This window comes from Aspergillus affinis (genome assembly GCF_023601865.1).
Source record: "Aspergillus affinis strain CMG 70 chromosome Unknown NODE_157_length_70448_cov_87_304344, whole genome shotgun sequence".
Classification (NCBI taxonomy): domain Eukaryota; kingdom Fungi; phylum Ascomycota; class Eurotiomycetes; order Eurotiales; family Aspergillaceae; genus Aspergillus; species Aspergillus affinis.
Genome location: NW_026515938.1, coordinates 23,955 through 41,266, shown reverse-complemented (window position 1 = coordinate 41,266; position 17,312 = coordinate 23,955). Strand labels below are relative to the sequence as shown.

At 50.1% G+C, this 17,312-nt stretch overlaps 6 protein-coding genes across 6 annotated transcripts; 4 read left to right on the top strand and 2 right to left on the bottom strand.

Annotated features, from left to right (window-relative positions):
* Window positions 1-758: 758 nt before the first annotated feature.
* Window positions 759-2,425, top strand: KD926_002604 (putative MFS transporter; the record flags this gene model as incomplete). The annotated part of the gene is made up of 5 exons (XM_053094300.1): window positions 759-1,017; window positions 1,079-1,093; window positions 1,140-1,546; window positions 1,604-1,966; window positions 2,048-2,425. The coding sequence occupies 5 exons, from the start codon at window positions 759-761 to the stop codon at window positions 2,423-2,425; spliced, it is 1,422 nt and encodes a 473-aa protein (XP_052950920.1).
* Window positions 2,426-2,995: 570 nt separating this feature from the next.
* On the top strand, window positions 2,996-3,661 carry KD926_002603 (uncharacterized protein; the record flags this gene model as incomplete). The annotated part of the gene is made up of 1 exon (XM_053094299.1): window positions 2,996-3,661. One exon carries the CDS (start codon window positions 2,996-2,998, stop codon window positions 3,659-3,661), a length of 666 nt encoding a protein of 221 aa, XP_052950919.1.
* A 1,088-nt stretch (window positions 3,662-4,749) lies between these two features.
* KD926_002602 (uncharacterized protein) lies at window positions 4,750-9,999 on the top strand (the record flags this gene model as incomplete). The annotated part of the gene is made up of 6 exons (XM_053094298.1): window positions 4,750-4,840; window positions 4,900-6,163; window positions 6,212-6,902; window positions 7,920-8,074; window positions 8,122-8,743; window positions 8,794-9,999. 6 exons carry the CDS (start codon window positions 4,750-4,752, stop codon window positions 9,997-9,999), a joined length of 4,029 nt encoding a protein of 1,342 aa, XP_052950918.1.
* Window positions 10,000-10,242: 243 nt separating this feature from the next.
* KD926_002601 (Dehydroquinate synthase-like protein) lies at window positions 10,243-12,468 on the top strand (the record flags this gene model as incomplete). Its single annotated transcript, XM_053094297.1, has 2 exons — window positions 10,243-11,332; window positions 11,936-12,468. 2 exons carry the CDS (start codon window positions 10,243-10,245, stop codon window positions 12,466-12,468), a joined length of 1,623 nt encoding a protein of 540 aa, XP_052950917.1.
* Window positions 12,469-12,807: 339 nt separating this feature from the next.
* Window positions 12,808-14,037, bottom strand: KD926_002600 (uncharacterized protein; the record flags this gene model as incomplete). The annotated part of the gene is made up of 1 exon (XM_053094296.1): window positions 12,808-14,037. One exon carries the CDS (start codon window positions 14,035-14,037, stop codon window positions 12,808-12,810), a length of 1,230 nt encoding a protein of 409 aa, XP_052950916.1.
* A 612-nt stretch (window positions 14,038-14,649) lies between these two features.
* Window positions 14,650-17,286, bottom strand: KD926_002599 (Zn(II)2Cys6 transcription factor; the record flags this gene model as incomplete). The annotated part of the gene is made up of 6 exons (XM_053094295.1): window positions 14,650-15,343; window positions 15,394-15,555; window positions 15,613-15,819; window positions 15,864-15,996; window positions 16,051-17,143; window positions 17,203-17,286. The coding sequence occupies 6 exons, from the start codon at window positions 17,284-17,286 to the stop codon at window positions 14,650-14,652; spliced, it is 2,373 nt and encodes a 790-aa protein (XP_052950915.1).
* Window positions 17,287-17,312: the final 26 nt, after the last annotated feature.

Below are 17,312 nucleotides of genomic sequence, written 5' to 3'. Positions count from 1 at the left end.
TTTAAAAGACGTGAGAGAGGCAGATGAGTATCGACCGCAAGTTCAGCAAAGGGGGGAAGACGTACGGTGAACTTGTCCTTCTCCATGGACCCTTTTAAGCGCTGCGTGACTTCCCCAAACAGGCAACTCGCTCAGCGGGCCCCACCCCTCTTCTTCGGCCAATGGGAAGTGCAACGATTACAGAGATTCACATCTCAGGCAGCTGTTTCACCTGCCGCAATAGGGAATTTGGCAACTCTCCTGCTTCTTCTAGAGGTGTCACTTTCTTTCTTCCATAATAAACAGTTTTCCCCGATAATACCCCGGTAGACACACAGCATAGACTATAACAGTGGAACTGAGACACCTGGCTACAGCTGCCGACCATTAGAATATTGAGGTTCTGAGGATGTGGACTATTAGCATACCTCGCTAGTACTACTAGCAGTACTGGCTTATATCAAGCTGAGCCCACCTTCTTGCCAAGGCAAACTCAGAGGATAGCTAGGGCTACAGGTATGAAATTTTGAATAAGTCTGTAATGTGACCGCCTACTCAAGGCTTGTTTTACCTGCACCAAGGTGGAACTATCAGCACATGGCCCCGAAATTGTCATGGCCGCCAGATTCAGGAGAAGAGCCCCGGCATTATGTTGTCCTAGGGGGCTCGTTAGACAATTGTTCAGTTTTCATCATCTTTTCTCTCAGTGAGGAACTGCTCAAACTCGACAGAAGAATCCTGTACTTCCCCAGGACCAACCCTACCGGAGTTTCGGCATCATGAATGCAGAAACAAAACCAGTTGGAAAGCGAAAGCCAGGAATGGCGGCTAACTTTGAAGTCGAGGAACCGCCAATTAATGACGAATCAGATGAGATTTCTCGTTCTCGACTGTTTATTGCACGTCCGACGTGGTCAGTCGCGCCGCACAATGCCAATGGCGGTCACCAAAATTGGAACAAGCCGCGATCGAACATATGGAAGACCCTGGCAACGATCTGGAGTTTCTTTGTAATTGGGGCCAATGACTCGGCATCTGGTGTGAGTACATTCTCCGTCATTCTTTGGACTCCAACATGCTAATACTGACAACAATATAGCCATTACTTCCTTATGTAGGTCAGCTGCTTTGTCTACAATTGCTATCCTAACACTCTACAGCTCCAAAGCTACTACAAGCTATCCTACACGGTTGTGTTGTCTCGGTTATTTTCCTGTCCCCGTTAGTTGGTTATGCCATTGCCGGCGTGATCGACGGCAGGATCTACACGACAATGGGCCGTCGGGGGGTGGCGTTGATATGCCCGCTGTGCCATCTGCTCGCCTACATTATCAATTCCTTTCATCCGCCCTACCATGCCCTTGTCGTTGCCCTGACCTTTGCGGGTATGACTAATGGTCTTTCGGATTCAGCCTGGAATGCCTGGGTTGGCGGCATGGATAATGCCAGCCAGATTCTGGGTATCTTGCACGCCTTTTTCGGTCTAGGAGCTGTCTTTGGCCCTTTAATTATAAGTTCGCTTGTTGCACAGGCTGGCCACCCATGGTATTATTTTTACTATGTGATGGTATGATCCAGCCCACTCACGCAACTAGAATTGAGTTCTAATCGAGTGTTATTCTAGAGCGCATTTTCGGCCGTCGAGTTAATCACCTCTCTCGCCGCTTTCTGGGACATGAAAGGCGAGCTCTCGCAATACCGGGCACCCGGACAGTCAGAGAAAACCGGGAGTAGTGGCGGTACGAGAAAGGCAATGTTCCAACCTCCCTTCGCTCGGGTTACTTGGCTTTGCTCAATGTTCTTTCTCTTTTATGTGGGTATCGAGGTCGCCATAGGAGGATGGGTCACGACCTTTATGAAGGACGTCCGGAATGCTGCTGAGTATGTCAGCGGCATGACAGCCACCGGGTTCTGGCTAGGTCTATCAGTTTGGAGGCTCGTGCTTGGATTCGTCACGCCCTTGATTGGAGAGAAGATCGCAATCCTTGTATGCACATTTTTCGTTGGTTGCTTTTTCACGTGTAGTCTTGCCGTGGCATAACAGCCCTGTATGCTAACAACGTCCAAGATCTACATCACTCTCCAGATTGTCTTTTGTCTCGTCGTCTATCTTGTTCCCAATTTCTACGTTTCCGCGGTCGGCGTGGCAATGCAGGATTTCTTCCTTGGTCCTTTGTTTCCCGCTGTGGTTTATGCGTGCGTGAAGTTGCTTCCTGAAGACCTACATGTGACGGTCATTGGAGTCACGACGGGTTTCAGCAGTGTGGGATCATCGGTTTTGTCTTTCTCGGTCGGTGCCATTGCTGATACTGAAAAGATTAAGTTTCTTCAGCCGTTTATACTGGGATTGTCGGGTGCGATTATGATTCTATGGGATTGTCTGCCGAAGATTCCGAGGACATTGAAGAGCTCGAAGAGAAAGACTGTTCGTTTCGAGGGGTTCTGATTGATGGGAGTAGTTGGCCTTATCTGGGTGACGGTCAGTTTCTGGTATTCATGTCATTTGTCTTATTAATCGAGAGTTCAATAGGGAATATGAATAGACGGTTGTTAACTAGCATTACTCAGTACACCCCCCACAGGTCCATGGATCCAACAATCGACTGCCCTTTCCCCGCTCCCTTCTAACCAACCAAATAAAACCCTTCATGATAATCCAATTCCTTCAGCCATATTCCTCGAAGATAATATTCTGTCCATTCAAGTATGCGATTATGAAACCCGGGCTTGCAGTTGACTCATACAATCCCTGCCATCTGTCGCACTAAGAATCCTTCGGCCAGCTTCGGCCTACGGAAATACGCAAATACGCCATCACGACATCCACTTACTTTCAAGGGTTCCCCTCTGTGTATATAACCTGTTATTATCCTGCACATTGCTTGTCAACGACAGACTGCTCAACCAATCAGACACACCGCCTACGACAAACACTACTAATTGTTTACCTCAACGCCATACCTAAACCAAACACATTAAGCCTTCTAATAATCCACTTCTCATCTGAACAACCAACATGGCAAATCCATTTCTGGCATCGCAATGCCGCCTCGAACCCATCAATCTCAATGAGCCCGACCAATTCAGCGAAATGGAGCGCCAACGCCTCGTCTGCGGCTGGGACCACGAACCCTCGAAGATCGAGAAATGGAAACTCAAACAAAACGAAGGCCTGAAAAGTTTCTTCTGGATTATCATTCCCAATCCCAATCCCAAAGCCAATCTCAACTCCGACTCCGACTCTGATACCATCGAAAATCCCCCCACAATCCGCATCGGCCACATCTCCCTCGACGCCTACAGCGACCCACCAGACCCGGAACTCTCGCGCGCTGATAAATCCATTCTCGCCATCCAGACCTTCTTCGTACTTCCTGAATACCGGTCCCTGCGGGTCGGGGCGCACGCTCTGGCTCTGGTCGAGGAATTGGCGGTTCGCGAACCGAATTGTCGGGTCATTGCGTTGACGGCACTGAGTAAACGGTATATGTATGAAGAGGGACCAGAGGGACGGGGTCTCTGGGAGAGAATTGGAGATGAGATGCCGCCTGGGAGTATTCAGGAGTGGTATGAGCAGAAGGGGTATGTGGCGTGGAAGGAGGAGCCGAGGTATGAGAAGGAGTTGGTGAATGGGGGGACGTATTGGTTGAGGGAGACGTTTATGAGGAAGGTTTTAAAGTAGGATATGGGTTTGGAGATGCGGCAAAACGCTATAGCACTCTAAGTATGAAGAACACCTAGTAGTACTGACCACACTCGATTCAACACAGAATGAGTGTTAGACTCACGGTGCCTGAGGAAATGTGTCAATCATTCGCCTTTTGCTTGCCCCTTCAAGGCCATATTACAGTTTTCCTTCTTCCATCGCAATTATCTTCTTGATTGAGATTCATTTCTTGAGTAGTTCAGTATATTTATCTCAATATCTATAGGAGCCTACTTCATCCGCACGTCTGCATAGACGGAACCTTGGTGTCCAGAACGAGCAGAACAATAACGGGGACAGAACTATATACCTCCAATCTTCGTGTGGTTGAGACAACAAGTAGGCAGCGAATAAGGCCCAAGTAGGCGAGCATTATCAGACCACATGAGCCTTATCGGAATTATTTGAGAAAAATAGCCACGGATGAAATGTCATTGACCAACCAGACTTAGTACAAGATGTCGGAGCACGACCTGCAGACTTGCTGCCTTACTGCCTTACTGCCTTATCGCCTTATCGGCTGAACTTTTTGCGCTCAATTTCTTTTCCTCCTCTTCCTTGGGGCCCAGGACAATCAATTGATTGCTTCACGGACCAGTTTTGGCTGGATTCTCCCAATGTAGAGCAATTTCCTGTCCTTGACCGTTCTCTTGCGCAACTCAACAGGTACTTTTCTCTGGATTCTTATAATGTCTCCAACTTCCGTCTTAACCGAAAACCGATCTTACAACTCTGCCCCCAACTCACCTAAGTTCACAAATGGATAAAATCGCTAGTCTCACCCGCTAAACATGGTCCGGTCCCAGTCCGACCAGCCAGGAACCAGAATCAGCCCTTTCGATAGGAATCTCAATTTCCAATCCATCGCCATCACCCAACTAGCCTATGCTCTAGACCATTCACGGTAGCAGACCGAACTCTGGCGATCCGGCGGATGCCTGTCTGCCTGGCTAGTCGGCCTAGTTTAGGCAAACAGGCCAGGCCGGCGCGAGAATAAAATCAACCCTGGCGCGCATTTTTTTTCCCCGGCGCATCCTGCCGATTGACAGTTTCAGATCGTCAGGATGAGTCGATACTCGTTTATTGATGTTTCAAAGATTCAGAAGGGGAGTGTGGTCACAGACGCGCATCGGAAGGACCAGGATTTAGAAATCGGTATGAAATCGCATCCGATCGCATGGGGATTTAACAGCGCTGATCAATGTCAAATATAGTCGATCGACTCCTCGAACCCCAAACGATCGCGCATTTCCTCGAGTTCTGTCTCTGGGGAACACTCCCGACCGGCAAACAGACTACCCTTCCGAAACTCATCGCCGAAGATGTCCCGTTCATTCATGGCCCGCCGCCAACAAGCGACCACACCGGTGGCAACCATAATTCAATGTCCATTATTGACCGCGTCACGCAGAGAATCGGCTCTTTCGAAGACTCGTCCCGTTTGTGTCTCGTTGGCAAGAATATCCACTCGCTGAAGTCGCGACTCTGGGAAGGTATTATCCCGATGTCGGAGCAGCGATGGCAAGAAAAGGGACTTCACAGGGAAGAAAACTTCGATGTCGCGGCGCAGCACGTTTCTGCTGTCGTGGCTGTTTTCGAGTATCTGAATCAACAGCGCGTGGCGACAAACCTGCGCGACACGTTCAATCTGATCTGGGACCATTGGGCGGAGGCCGATGTCTTGGTGAACCGGAACAGAGCGGCAATGGGAAAAGAAAATGTCAGTATCACGAAGCTTTGGACGGAATACATGAACGCCAAGTATGAAGTCATGACAGGGAGAGCGCATCGCTGGGTCATACTACACATTGAAGCGCTGCGCACGCCACTGCTTCGGACGCTGCAGTTACATCAGCCGATGAATGAAGAGGTTGTCGATCGGATCCAGTGGAAAGCCACGGATCGAGTGCACATGCTAAATGAAATAGCGGCGGTGGCTGACTATACGATCTGCATGCCAATGCAGGGGTATAAGGGGTGGAATGGAAATTTGCCGACAGGTGCGCAGGGAACGTTGGGGGAACGAAGTAGGTGGTATGGGCCGCGGCTGAAGCTCATGTCACGAGAGTTGATGTTTCAAAGGATGTCGGATGGGACCCGGGCTCCTGGGGGCATAGCTTCGCCCGCCTCGTTACATCAGACGACAATGGACCAGATCGATTGTCAGAATCAATTGAGGCGGGAGATTCGAGGCGAGGCTGTCACAATGCCAAAAGAGCCGTGGATCACAAGCGCGTTGCAGAAACTAGAGAAAAAGCCGGAGCCGCTGCATGAGAGTGATGGGCTGGTGATTTATCGCATCACGTACGGACAGACAGACAAGGAATGGAACCAGTTTCTCCAGAAGTTCCAGGCCCATGTGGATGATTGGGGACGGGGACATACGGGAAGTAGCTTCATCAAACCGTATTTGAAGTTGCATTGGTTTGATGGGAAAGAGTTAGGCATTGCGGAGGGAGACGTGACGGCGGCGAGAAGGTAAGTTTACCATGTAGGATGTGATGAAGCTGTGGCTAACGGACAAAGACATTTCAATGAACACGCACTCTCCTCTTTCAAGGACAAAGTCAAAGTTAACGAGCATGTGTTTCTCTCCGTGGAGGATATCAGCTTCGGGTCTTACACAACAAAAGACTACGCCGTGGCAACAGCCCTGCCTCTGCGCGGCGACTTTACGGGCTTTGTGTTAGCCGTCGACGCAGACTACGACCCCAAGGAACTTCGCGACCGCCCCGAGGAATCACCAGGCTACCACGGTCAGATGCGAATCCTGGGCAGCTTGGTCTGGGGCGACTTATTCTCCATGCTCTCGTCACAATCAGCCCTGCTAGAGGACCTCTGGCCTCTGGCCCTTGATCATCCCAATCAAGTCTACGCTGGCACGACGGTCCCACTGACAATCAGCGACTGGAGAATACAGAACGGAATTAGAAACCTTTTACTGCGACAGACACTTGACTACGTCAAAGCGAAGATGAACGGGACTGCCCCGGAACTACCCTCCCAGCCACGAAGCGAGCCTCGATCTTCCACAAGAGGAGAGGACCCACTACGTCGACATTTGATGACAAACTTTGTCAACTGGCTACGGGACAACAATCAAACACGTGAGGGGATTATGGCCGAGGAAGTGCTGCGAGCGGGACCACAAAGGGGGGCCGATATGGAGCGAGTACGGCAGCGCATGGATGCTTTGGAAAATGGGGACGAGGAGGAGGTAAATCCGCGGAGGCTCGAGGATCCGGATGACCCATGTCCCATGCAGTGAGAGGTTCAGCTGAATCCCAGTCGTTTGGAATGCAGACCACTCCAGGAGGACTGACGATATACCCTGAACGAAAGTTTATTCTTAGTTTTCTCAATGTCCTCTCTTGATCGCTCGGTCTAGGCACTGAAATAATATACCCTTTTTAACAATTGACATGCTATCCTTGCAAATAACCATGATTGTGATAGACAAGGAACGACAAAAGTGAATTAAAAGTCCCGCACCCGAGGGTGTAGGATATTGAACAGGGCACCAAAACCACATCCTCGAAAATACATCCGCGATACTATTTAGCAAGTGGTAGATAATACTAGCAAGAGTATGGATTCTGCACGTGATAGCATCCTATTTCACAACCCCTCAGAACGGGAACGCTCTTACCTTCTTACAACATTTCCGTTTCATCCATCCATAGGAACTTTTTCATGAACCCCCAATTATAGTTCAAGAATGGTATTGCTATAGACAGCCCTGTTGTTGCACAAGACCGCCCCGGCAAAACCTCCGGCGATGCTAAGATTGCCGATAGGGGATGACAGTGAGGCGTGACAGAAGGAACGAGACTTAGCCCAGGGATGGTGGGACAAATATCTATTGTCGGATGTGAAACAACCATGAGGGTCTGTCTACACATAGAGGGACTTGATTATCGTGGTTGCGCGGTCGCAGTGGATGTATAGGGGTGATGGTGAAAGAGAGTGTCATGCACGATCTTCGCGCGGAACGCGCATTCAGATTTTATAGAGTTATTTGGTTCGACTTTTTCGAGCTCACCGAGGCGACAACTTCTCAATCACACCCGAGTTGCTTCTAAGGGCTCGGCCCTACGCATATCCATCATCTAGCCGCTACTGGCAACGGCAAAGTTGGGACTTCATCTAGAAAGACCAAGAGCGATGCGATAATGGGGACTGATAAACAGGTACGACTATCGCAGGGTGTGCTGAAATGCTGACTCCCTCTTAGATCTCCGATATGTCTGACCTCGCATGTACCCGCTGTCGTGAGCGCAAAATCCGTTGTGGGCGAGAACGACCTCATTGCCGTAGCTGCGAGCGGGAGGAAGGCGTGGTCTGCGTTTACCAAAATCCCGTGAAACGGGTGAACCACTTGAAACTACTGTGCGTCCATCGCTCAGGGCTGATGGGACCCATTCTTATTCCTACAGGTGTGACAGCGTTGAGCTGTTGCAGCAGCGATTGACATCGATCGAGTCGCATATAAGCCGCTTCCACGCACGGGCGGAGTCCGCTGATCTCGCCGAGTCTTCTGATTTCCGCTCCGCCGCGGAGGCGGAAGACAGTCCCACCCCGAGGCGAGCATTCCACGGAAGAGGTCTCCCATGCCTTTCAACTTTGTGTAGGGACTTCCAAATCCAGGTACTTCATGCTGGTCATACTGCAGCATCAGAACCACTGCAGCAGCTGTGCGAGCGCGCCAACCAACTGGATCCTTTTCCTCCGTACGCCGACGTGACGGTCCCGTTGCTTCCAAAGACACACGTGGCCACAGCCATCGAGCACTTTCTGCATCATGTTGATTGTCAGACAGATGTCTTCGACCCACAGCATCTTCGTCAGCAGCTGGATCGAGTTTATGAGGAGCATGATGACGTATGGGCAATCTGTTTCAAAACTATCACGCTAATCGTGCTGGGTCTAGAGATAACTCAGGCCGGCGCTCTTATTGGCGACTTTGCTCGATCGTTGCTACCAAATCGGGCGGCACTGGTTAGCTCACGACTCTTGACGACGTTGAGACTCGTGAATGTACAAACGCTCATTCTTCTCGTAAGCGCACCCAATCGGCTGGGTGACGTATACGTCACTAACTAGCACAGAGTGTCGCCGCGCAGCAATTCGACCCTCCCGGGTGGGCAGAGCTAATATTCGGAAATGCATGCCTGGTCGCCAGGACGATGGGTCTTTATAGTTCGCCTAGTACCGCGGATGAGAGCATGTGCGAGAAATCCAAGGTAGTCCAGGCGTTGTACATCCGAGACCGACGGCTGTGTATTACCCGTGGCACCCCATTATGGATTCCTTCGATTGAAAACGAATTGACATTGGGGCTGACTGATACGGCTGATGACTTGACTTATCGGGATCAACTCCGGTTGGCGATGATTCAGGATGAGATTTACGCACAAGCTCACACGACTGCAGGAGTTGATGCCCAGAATTTCGATAAACAGCTGGATCAGTACCTTAATAAAACACGACTGTTCCACGGCCCTATGGCATCTGTTGTTGCTCGATCGGCACAAGTCTTAGAATTTCTTGCGACACGAATCCTTGCGTTCGAGCATGGGCCGGATTCTTATGCTGCGCAGGCGCGGTCGGATGCCCGCGCTACCTGTTTGCTTGTGCTGATGGCAGATGGGGACACGGGACAAGATCTGAACGATGAATTCCAAAAGTTGGTCCCAGGAGTGGAGGGTGATGCCGGACTAGGCGGCTCACCAGACACATTCTTCAACGCGCTTGATGCTTTCTCACTGCCTGGAGTTTTCATTTTGATAAATGAGCTGGTGCAGAGTCACCCCGTGCAACCGGAGTCTGCTCAAGTCACTGATCTTGACCTTCTCCATCGACTATCGGCGTGCTACGCAGAACAGACCGCACGAATGCCATCCACGCATTATCATCGCAGGGTATCCTGGATCCTAGATCAGCTTCTGCTTGTAATTGATATGATCCACAATCCGCAAGATACCTCTCTGTGTGGCCCGGGAGAGATTCCTCGCCTCTCTTCTGATTGCCCTGAAGGTACAGGACACAACATCGAAACCGACATAGCGCCTCCTTGGCCTCCAGGAGCTTCATCTACCACATCTTTGACGTGGGACACGTGGCTATCGTCGACCTCTCCGTTAGGCCCGTCGTCTCTTGGACCCCCTACCCCGATGGACGCCACACATGTGGCGTCGCCTGATTTATTGACGCAGATGCTGGCTGTGTCACAAAGCTTAGATGGAGCGGAGAACCTACCGTGGACGACTGTACCCGAGACATCGGGACAAAAACGCCGAAAGACGGACGTTTGAATAAGGTATAGGGTCCATGGGAAGATTATTTTGATGGATGGACGACGTGAAACAGTGAAAAGCTTGTTTAATATCTCATTGTATCGTGTGACAAACGCCGGGCGTCGATCTACCCTTCGGCCTTCGGAGCCCGAACCCTACATATCTTTATTCTCCGCGGGACCCGAACTTCGCCATAAGATGAACTGCTGTTGATAGCACTGCGATGAATTACTGAAGAGATTGGACCATGCCATTAACCCAATGATGACGTCAAACATCAGCGAAGAGCCTACTGGCAACATCCTCCCAATTACCCCAGGCCACTGGATCCCCGGTGCTCTCCCCAAACATATCTACTATGGCAGCGGCTGCGTGGCCGAGAACCTTCTCTCTTGTCTAGCACCATTATGCAGAGTCTTCATCATCACCAACAACTCATTAAGCAAATCAACCCTCATCTCACAGCTTGAGCGTCTCCTTGGAAGCCATCATGCAGGCACCATCTCGTTGATTAAGCAACATGCCCCAATAGAGGACATCGAAGAAGCCCTATCAACCATTCTTTCTACCACATATTCCCTAATTCCCTCCCCGACTATTACTCTCTTGATATCTCTTGGCGGCGGCTCCCCCATCGACGCAGCCAAGATAATCTCATACAAACATCACTCCGCCACCGGGTCTTTCCTCCCGCACATCGCCATCCCAACGACCCTCAGTGGTGCAGAATGTACCCCCGGCGGGGGATACACGATCACTATGGCGCTTCAAGCCCCCCCAAACTCAACGCAGGAACGTGCTCAAGTCAAAATCAAGAAAGGCATCCTAGATAAAAATCTGGCCATTACGACCATATTCTACGACCCCACTTATGCAGCTCACACCCCCCGAGATCTCTGGTTAAGCAGCGGCATCCGAGCCCTCGACCATGCGACAGAATGCATGTATCATCCGCTTGCCAGTGAAGTGCCTTGGAAAGCTCTAGCATTGTTTTCTTTTGGGGAGCTATTCACGTGTTTGCGCTTGGTAGCGGTGGCACCATCTCATGTGCAGGACGAGAACCTAACGCTGCGATTAATGCTGGCGGCGTATGCCAGTTCGGGGCTTAAAGGGAGCGGTATCGGAGGGATGGGTTTGTCGCATCGACTTGGGCATGCTATTGGTTCATTTTATGGTATTCCACATGGAATTACGTCGTGTATGACTTTGGGGGAGGTGGTTAAGGTGAAAGCGAGAGAAAAAGCCTGTGTGAAGCATATTGCGAGGTTGGTTGATCTTGCTGGGGGTGTGAGGACGGGGGATGATTATCCAGATGCGGTGGAGGTGGGGGAGAAGATATTGAGCTTAGTGAGTGAGATGGGGTTAAATAGAAGGTTAATTGATTACGGGGTCAGAAGGGAAGAGACGACTAGTATCGTGAGAAGGGTTGTTCGTGACGATGGTGATCTAGAGGAACTGAAAATGATAGAGGAGGTGGTAGGGCTACTTTTTGAGAATTAAGACAGAGTTAAAAAGGGCTTTCTTTTTATATTTCCGTCTTTAAAATATTACACCCTCATTCAAAAACGCAAAACTCACTCATTAATTGAAAACATTTCTATCTTGCTAATTAGAACCGTCATGGGGTAGCGTAGCCCATTAGACAAGGATCACATGTATCTTGATGTTTCGCATCCCGGAATCCGAACGCCGTATCTCTTCTATCTCTCTCATGTTCCTGAGATGACCATGCACACGAAAAGTCCAACTAGCATTAACACTTCTTTGGATCAAAGTGACCATTCAACATGAACAAGGTAAACCAGGAATACGCCCGATGCCTAACTATCCACCACTACCGACCAGATCAGACGCCATGGCGACGGCTTGGAGAGTGTCAGTATCCCCCCCTGCTCCTCCTTTTATCACGAGAAATAAACAATCATTTCATAGAGAGACTGAGCCATCTCTATAGACTTCTACCGAGTCCTCGAAGACGGCACCAACACACAATATCGTCTCTCCGTAATCGAATCCTTGATACCACCTCACGCTGAAGGCCCAGTCTTCCATTTTCACGAGATGCACGACGAGGGATTCTACGTGACTGTAACAAGTCCACCCCAGCCCCCTTCTATCCCCCAAGCACCTTTTATGCCATTTTTCGCTAACAGCAAGGAAAAGAAAGGCCAAATTCGCTTCCACACCCCCGGCCGTCCACCCATCGACGCCTCAGCTGGCGACTTCATCGTGATCCCGATCCGGCTGCCCCATAAATTCAGTAATCCATTTGACGAGGAAGCGGTGTTTGTGAATACTATCACGCCGGGGTTTTTCGTGAGGTACTTTGAGTGCTTGGAAGAGTTGATTGGTGAGGGGGTGAGATTGACGGAGGCGGTTAATAGGGAGGCGTTGCGACGGTTTGCGACGGTGACGTTGGGGAGAGAGGATGTTGAGAATATTGAACGGATTGAAGGGATGGAGAAAAGGGAGGGGGAGAATACCTAGGACACATATGGCTAAAGGGGGAGAATAAGTCATATCTGATTTAGGGTACGGAGTTCATACGAGCTCAAGAGGTAAATACTTTGAATGCTTTCAAGTATGGATTAAGCTGTTGGGCTATGGAGTTTATGGTCTCTGAAGGTATTACAATTTAAGATACCAATCTAGACTGTTATGGGATAGTACAACTTTACGAGGTAAGATATTGAATAGGTAATAAATTCTTTGCCCCGAATAAGGCGATTTCTTGCATTTTTATGTCAATCTGTAGTCAATTAGACTCTGCAAAACTCGAGACAGTCGAAGAACAACCAACCCCGTGAAGCAAAGAAGACAAGGCCTTTATCTGAACAAAAAGACGTTGCGAGGCCCTCTCGGTGCGCTCGGCGGTGGAGTGTTATCAGTAAATCTTTGAGGGATCGGATAACCTCTGGCATCGACATGCACAGGTACCGTATTGTGAAACCGTGGGTCATTGTATGGGAAGGGATTGGGCAGGGTGCCATAACTGCTTCCGGGGTACGTAGGACAGCGGTAGAAAACAGTACCCTGAGGGGGCCATTGAGGGGGCATGCCGGGGTAAGGAGCGGGCATGCTGGCGTAATGAGGACGAGGTGCATTCATCATAAGCGGAGTAGGATAGGGACCTGCGATGGGAGCAGGAACACTTGCCAAAGGGTACATAGGGACAGGGACACTCGCCATAGGGTGCACAGGGGCAGGAGCTGCGGTGAGCACGGGGATAGGACTTTCCAGCGGGTGCATAGGGGTAGAACCTGCGGTGGGAGCAGGAGCATTTGGGAGCTCTTTAGCAGGAGCTGGAGGTGGGACATCAGCAGAAGCCTTCGCAGGAGCACTGGTGGGGTTGACAATTGGGACGGCCTTGGAGGGACGTCGTGGAGTGCTGACAGAGGAGGGCGTCTGAGTCTCACTGCTCTGGGTCCCCTTGGGGGTGTCCTTACCAACAGTGTTTGGGTCCACAATAGGGATGGCCTTGGATGGCCAACGAGGACACCAGGAACCCTGCTGAGTCTGTTGAGGAGGACTCGGCTTTCTGCTGCCCGCTGGAGTCGAGTTGCCCGAACTGAAAGGGCTAGGAGAACCACCCGGCTTCGACCCGTACCTCTCCTCCAGACTAATTCGGCGTTTCTCGTTCTCAGGGAAGCGATTTTCTTTCAGAACTGTCTCGATCTCATTTCGTATCTTCGTAAAGATGCCAGGAGGTCCGTCGACCCGGTCCTTCTCAACGATGTCAGTGATCCAATAAATACCCGAGTCGAATTCCGGGTTTTCGTCCAGCTTCTGGTTCATGATATAGCAGAGATCTGTACCCATCATTATCAGCATCATTTCCAGAAGCGGCTTGGCGTAGTACTCGCCCTCGGGCAGGGGGCACCAGAAGTACCATTCCTCCCAATCGGCGGCTGGGTCACTGAGTACAAGACCATTGTATTGCTCAGAGGGACGGGGGTTTTCTGGGTCAATTTTAAACACCCGGGCAACTGTCTCGTCTTTGGGGAGCCGTGCTCGTTCCATTGCGACCCTTCCTTTTTCCATTAGCCTGGCGTCCATTTAGCTGTCAGAGAAAAGGTTTTTGTGGGAAGCTTGTCCTGAAGGTATTGAAAGTGTTGATGAGTTTTTCAAGCGTCGATATTTAGGAACCTTCGCACTTAATATTTGAGAGTGATTACAGGGATCATGAACAGGGCTGAATGGAATGTATTTATAGTTTTCAGGACATGGCACCCATGGAAATATACAGGTAACTTCCGTCAAACAGATAAACAACTATCCTTGCGGATCCATCCTGTAGTATAGCACGAACAATGGCCTTGTTTTCTTTGTTCAGGTAATAGTCTGAAATAATAGCTATGAGCCTTCAACAATTCGGGAGTTCAAGCACAAAGAAATTAAAGAAGGGCAACTGTCCCGATTGCATTGCAACAAAGCCATGGCAATGGGGAACTTGAAGTGAGCGTTTTCTTTCAAGTTTCTTTCCTATTCCTACTGTTATGACCCATGCTCTCTTTTATTGCAGACCCATCATGCTATAAGCCGTAGCAGTATGATTTGAAAACACGTGGTGTGGAGGAATTCTTGTTGAAATCAACAAGACGACTTCCTCAGAATCATCTGTATGGCACCAGTCCTGATGCATCATTCCATTGCGGCCTTTTCGGGGGATCAAATGAAAGCCCGTGGTATGCCCTCACTCAAAAGGACATTACACAAATCAGGATCCATGAAATCAACATTCGACGACGGGGCATCCGCAATAGGTGAACACTCATGCTCAGGCCCGCAGCCATCGACTCCGGCTCCCAAGACAGGTGTGATCCCTTGATTCGTGAAAGAGATCGGCTGAGAACCAAAATGTCCCTGTGTGCCGTTGACATGCCAGCCCATTGATTGCGACACAATTGCACCAGAGCCATGATCAACCCCGTGCTTTCCCACTATACTCCTGTCCCTCGTCATCCGGTCTTGCCGACGGCTTTGCCATTGTCGCTGCAGAGTACCTAGGAAGGTGCTCGTTCGTCGTGCGTTCTCGAAACAACAACCCATTTCGTCGAGTGCGCGGAAACACGTGCTCAGGTGGGTTACGAGCTGTTGGTTGCGCGGTCGAGCTTTCGTAGGGACGGTAGTGAAGATGAGGATAAGTGCCGCGGAAAAAATGAATGAGATTATTTGTACGTTGGCTTTCTGGAAACTGTAGGCTCGCTCGTACTTATTGAGGACTTCGACAATCGATACGGCAGACTCGATGCACATTTTTCGTGCGTGTTCGGGGCCCGGGCCCTGTGGCGGTTGCGGTTGGATGTAATGTCTGGATATGTAGGGGCGATGGCAGTGGATCATGAATTGGTGATATTGCATGCTGAATAGACTGTAAGTTTTGGGATAGTGCGGAACTGGCTGAGAGCTTACTGGAGAGTAAGGGTGTGTGGTAAAGGTTGCCGGACGCCCTGTCCATAGTTCTGGTCGATTCTTAGCTCCTCAGGGAGAGTCTCTTTCCATGTTTTTAGCCTCTCAACGGTGGCGAATGTCAGCTCTTGCAGCGCATGCTTGGATATTTCGATACAACCATATCTACATCACTTCGTTAGCTCCAGACTTCCATACGTAACGCCACAACCGGCCACTCACAGCACATCTGTCAAATGAAGCATTGTTTCATATAGTGAGACCCATTCCTTGGACAACATATTCGCAGCAACGGGCAAGCTGCTCATATTTTTATCGGGGTATGCTTTCCATTTCATCGTGGCCAATGTGTTTTGTGGCGGAGGTCTTCGGACCGTCACAATATCCATGCGACTCTGCGCAGAGCGGCCTAGATAAAATCCCCAGAATCTGATCGGTCAGCACTGGCTCAATATTCGTCCCAATACACTTACTGCTCATTCAAATAAACACCCCAGAAAATTCTACGGCGTAGTTCGGCGTCTTGAAATGGAATGATTCCTCTTTCAACATATGAATCCATATCGAGATGTAATCCCAGGTCGAGGGTCAATCGCATCGCCATTCCTTCTCTGTGTCAGTTTGAGGTCCACAGAGCCCGTCCATCCTGTAGGTTCCTACCGCTATACAGCCATCCTCTCGTGTCTCTCGTACACAGTGCTTCATGGTTGCTCAGTATCACCAGTCCTTGGATCGTTGCGATAGATGGGCTTTCCAACTCTAGTTCCAATAAGATCTTGGCCCGGTCGCCAAAAAACTCAGCTAATGACCTCGGGAATGTCACGAAATCGGGATGATATCTCGGCTCGTACGCAGCACCGAGCGCACACATCGCATGTAACAATGTGGGCGAGTAATAAGGCGTCGCTATATCTTCGTATTTGCTCTGCGCTCGCGAACGCCAGAAGGTGTCCGCGTCGACGACGTGAAGGCATGGATCCTGCCAGGCAAAGAAAAGCTCGAGAAGATGTCTTTCAAATATCTCGTCAATCTCCTTGTCGAGACCTGCATTCTCAAGCAGCTCTGAAGCATCTTTGTGTACGGGGATCGGGGGTGTGATGTCCACCAAGGCATCCAGTAATGTTAGGTTTGAGGTGGATCCAAAATAGCGTAGTTGACCGTCATGGGTGAATTGGAGTCTTCCGAGTCGGCATGAGAGCTGGTCTGTCACTTCGTCGTCGCTTTCCTCATCTAGGTCATCGTCTTGGTTGGGAATCCTGGGGTCCTCGCGAGCTCCCGGTAGTGCTGGTTGTTTGTCGAACGGTGCTATACGCTTATCCTTCTGGAGGTAGGTGCCCTTTCCATTGTTTGTCTTCGGTGGCCGCGGAGGATAATTATCCAACGTCTCTCCATGTATCCTCCCTAATTGCTCCTCTCTTGCCGATAGGGAAGGCGCTTTCACCCTTTCATCTCCATCAATCCCATCATCCAGCACCATCTTAACCGTATTCCCGCGCTCCGGATTCGCATCCAAGTCATCACATGCCACCTCAAGCGCTTCGATGATACTCTTTAAAGCAAGGTAATCATGTTCTTCGATTTTTGGAACAGGTAGCCCTGAATCCTGGATATACTGCGCCAAGGCATCGACTCGTCGCGCGAGCAACCCGACCGCCACTCTCACCTGCACTTTACGCTTGTCGTTGCTTTGCTTGTAGCGACATAGTCGACCTTTACTAGAGCAGTATTGACAAATTGGTCTTGCGCCGTCACACTAACGTTTGATACTTAGTCTCACTGGTTTCGTGGTCGGGATGGTGGCGATGGCTTTACCTTGACTTTTCCGTCTCGACATGGAATGCACGCCGTTGTGACATGTTTGCGGATGGTTCCTGGGGGTTTGCGTCGACTGGGCATTGTCATCACTTGGGTTTCAGAAAGGA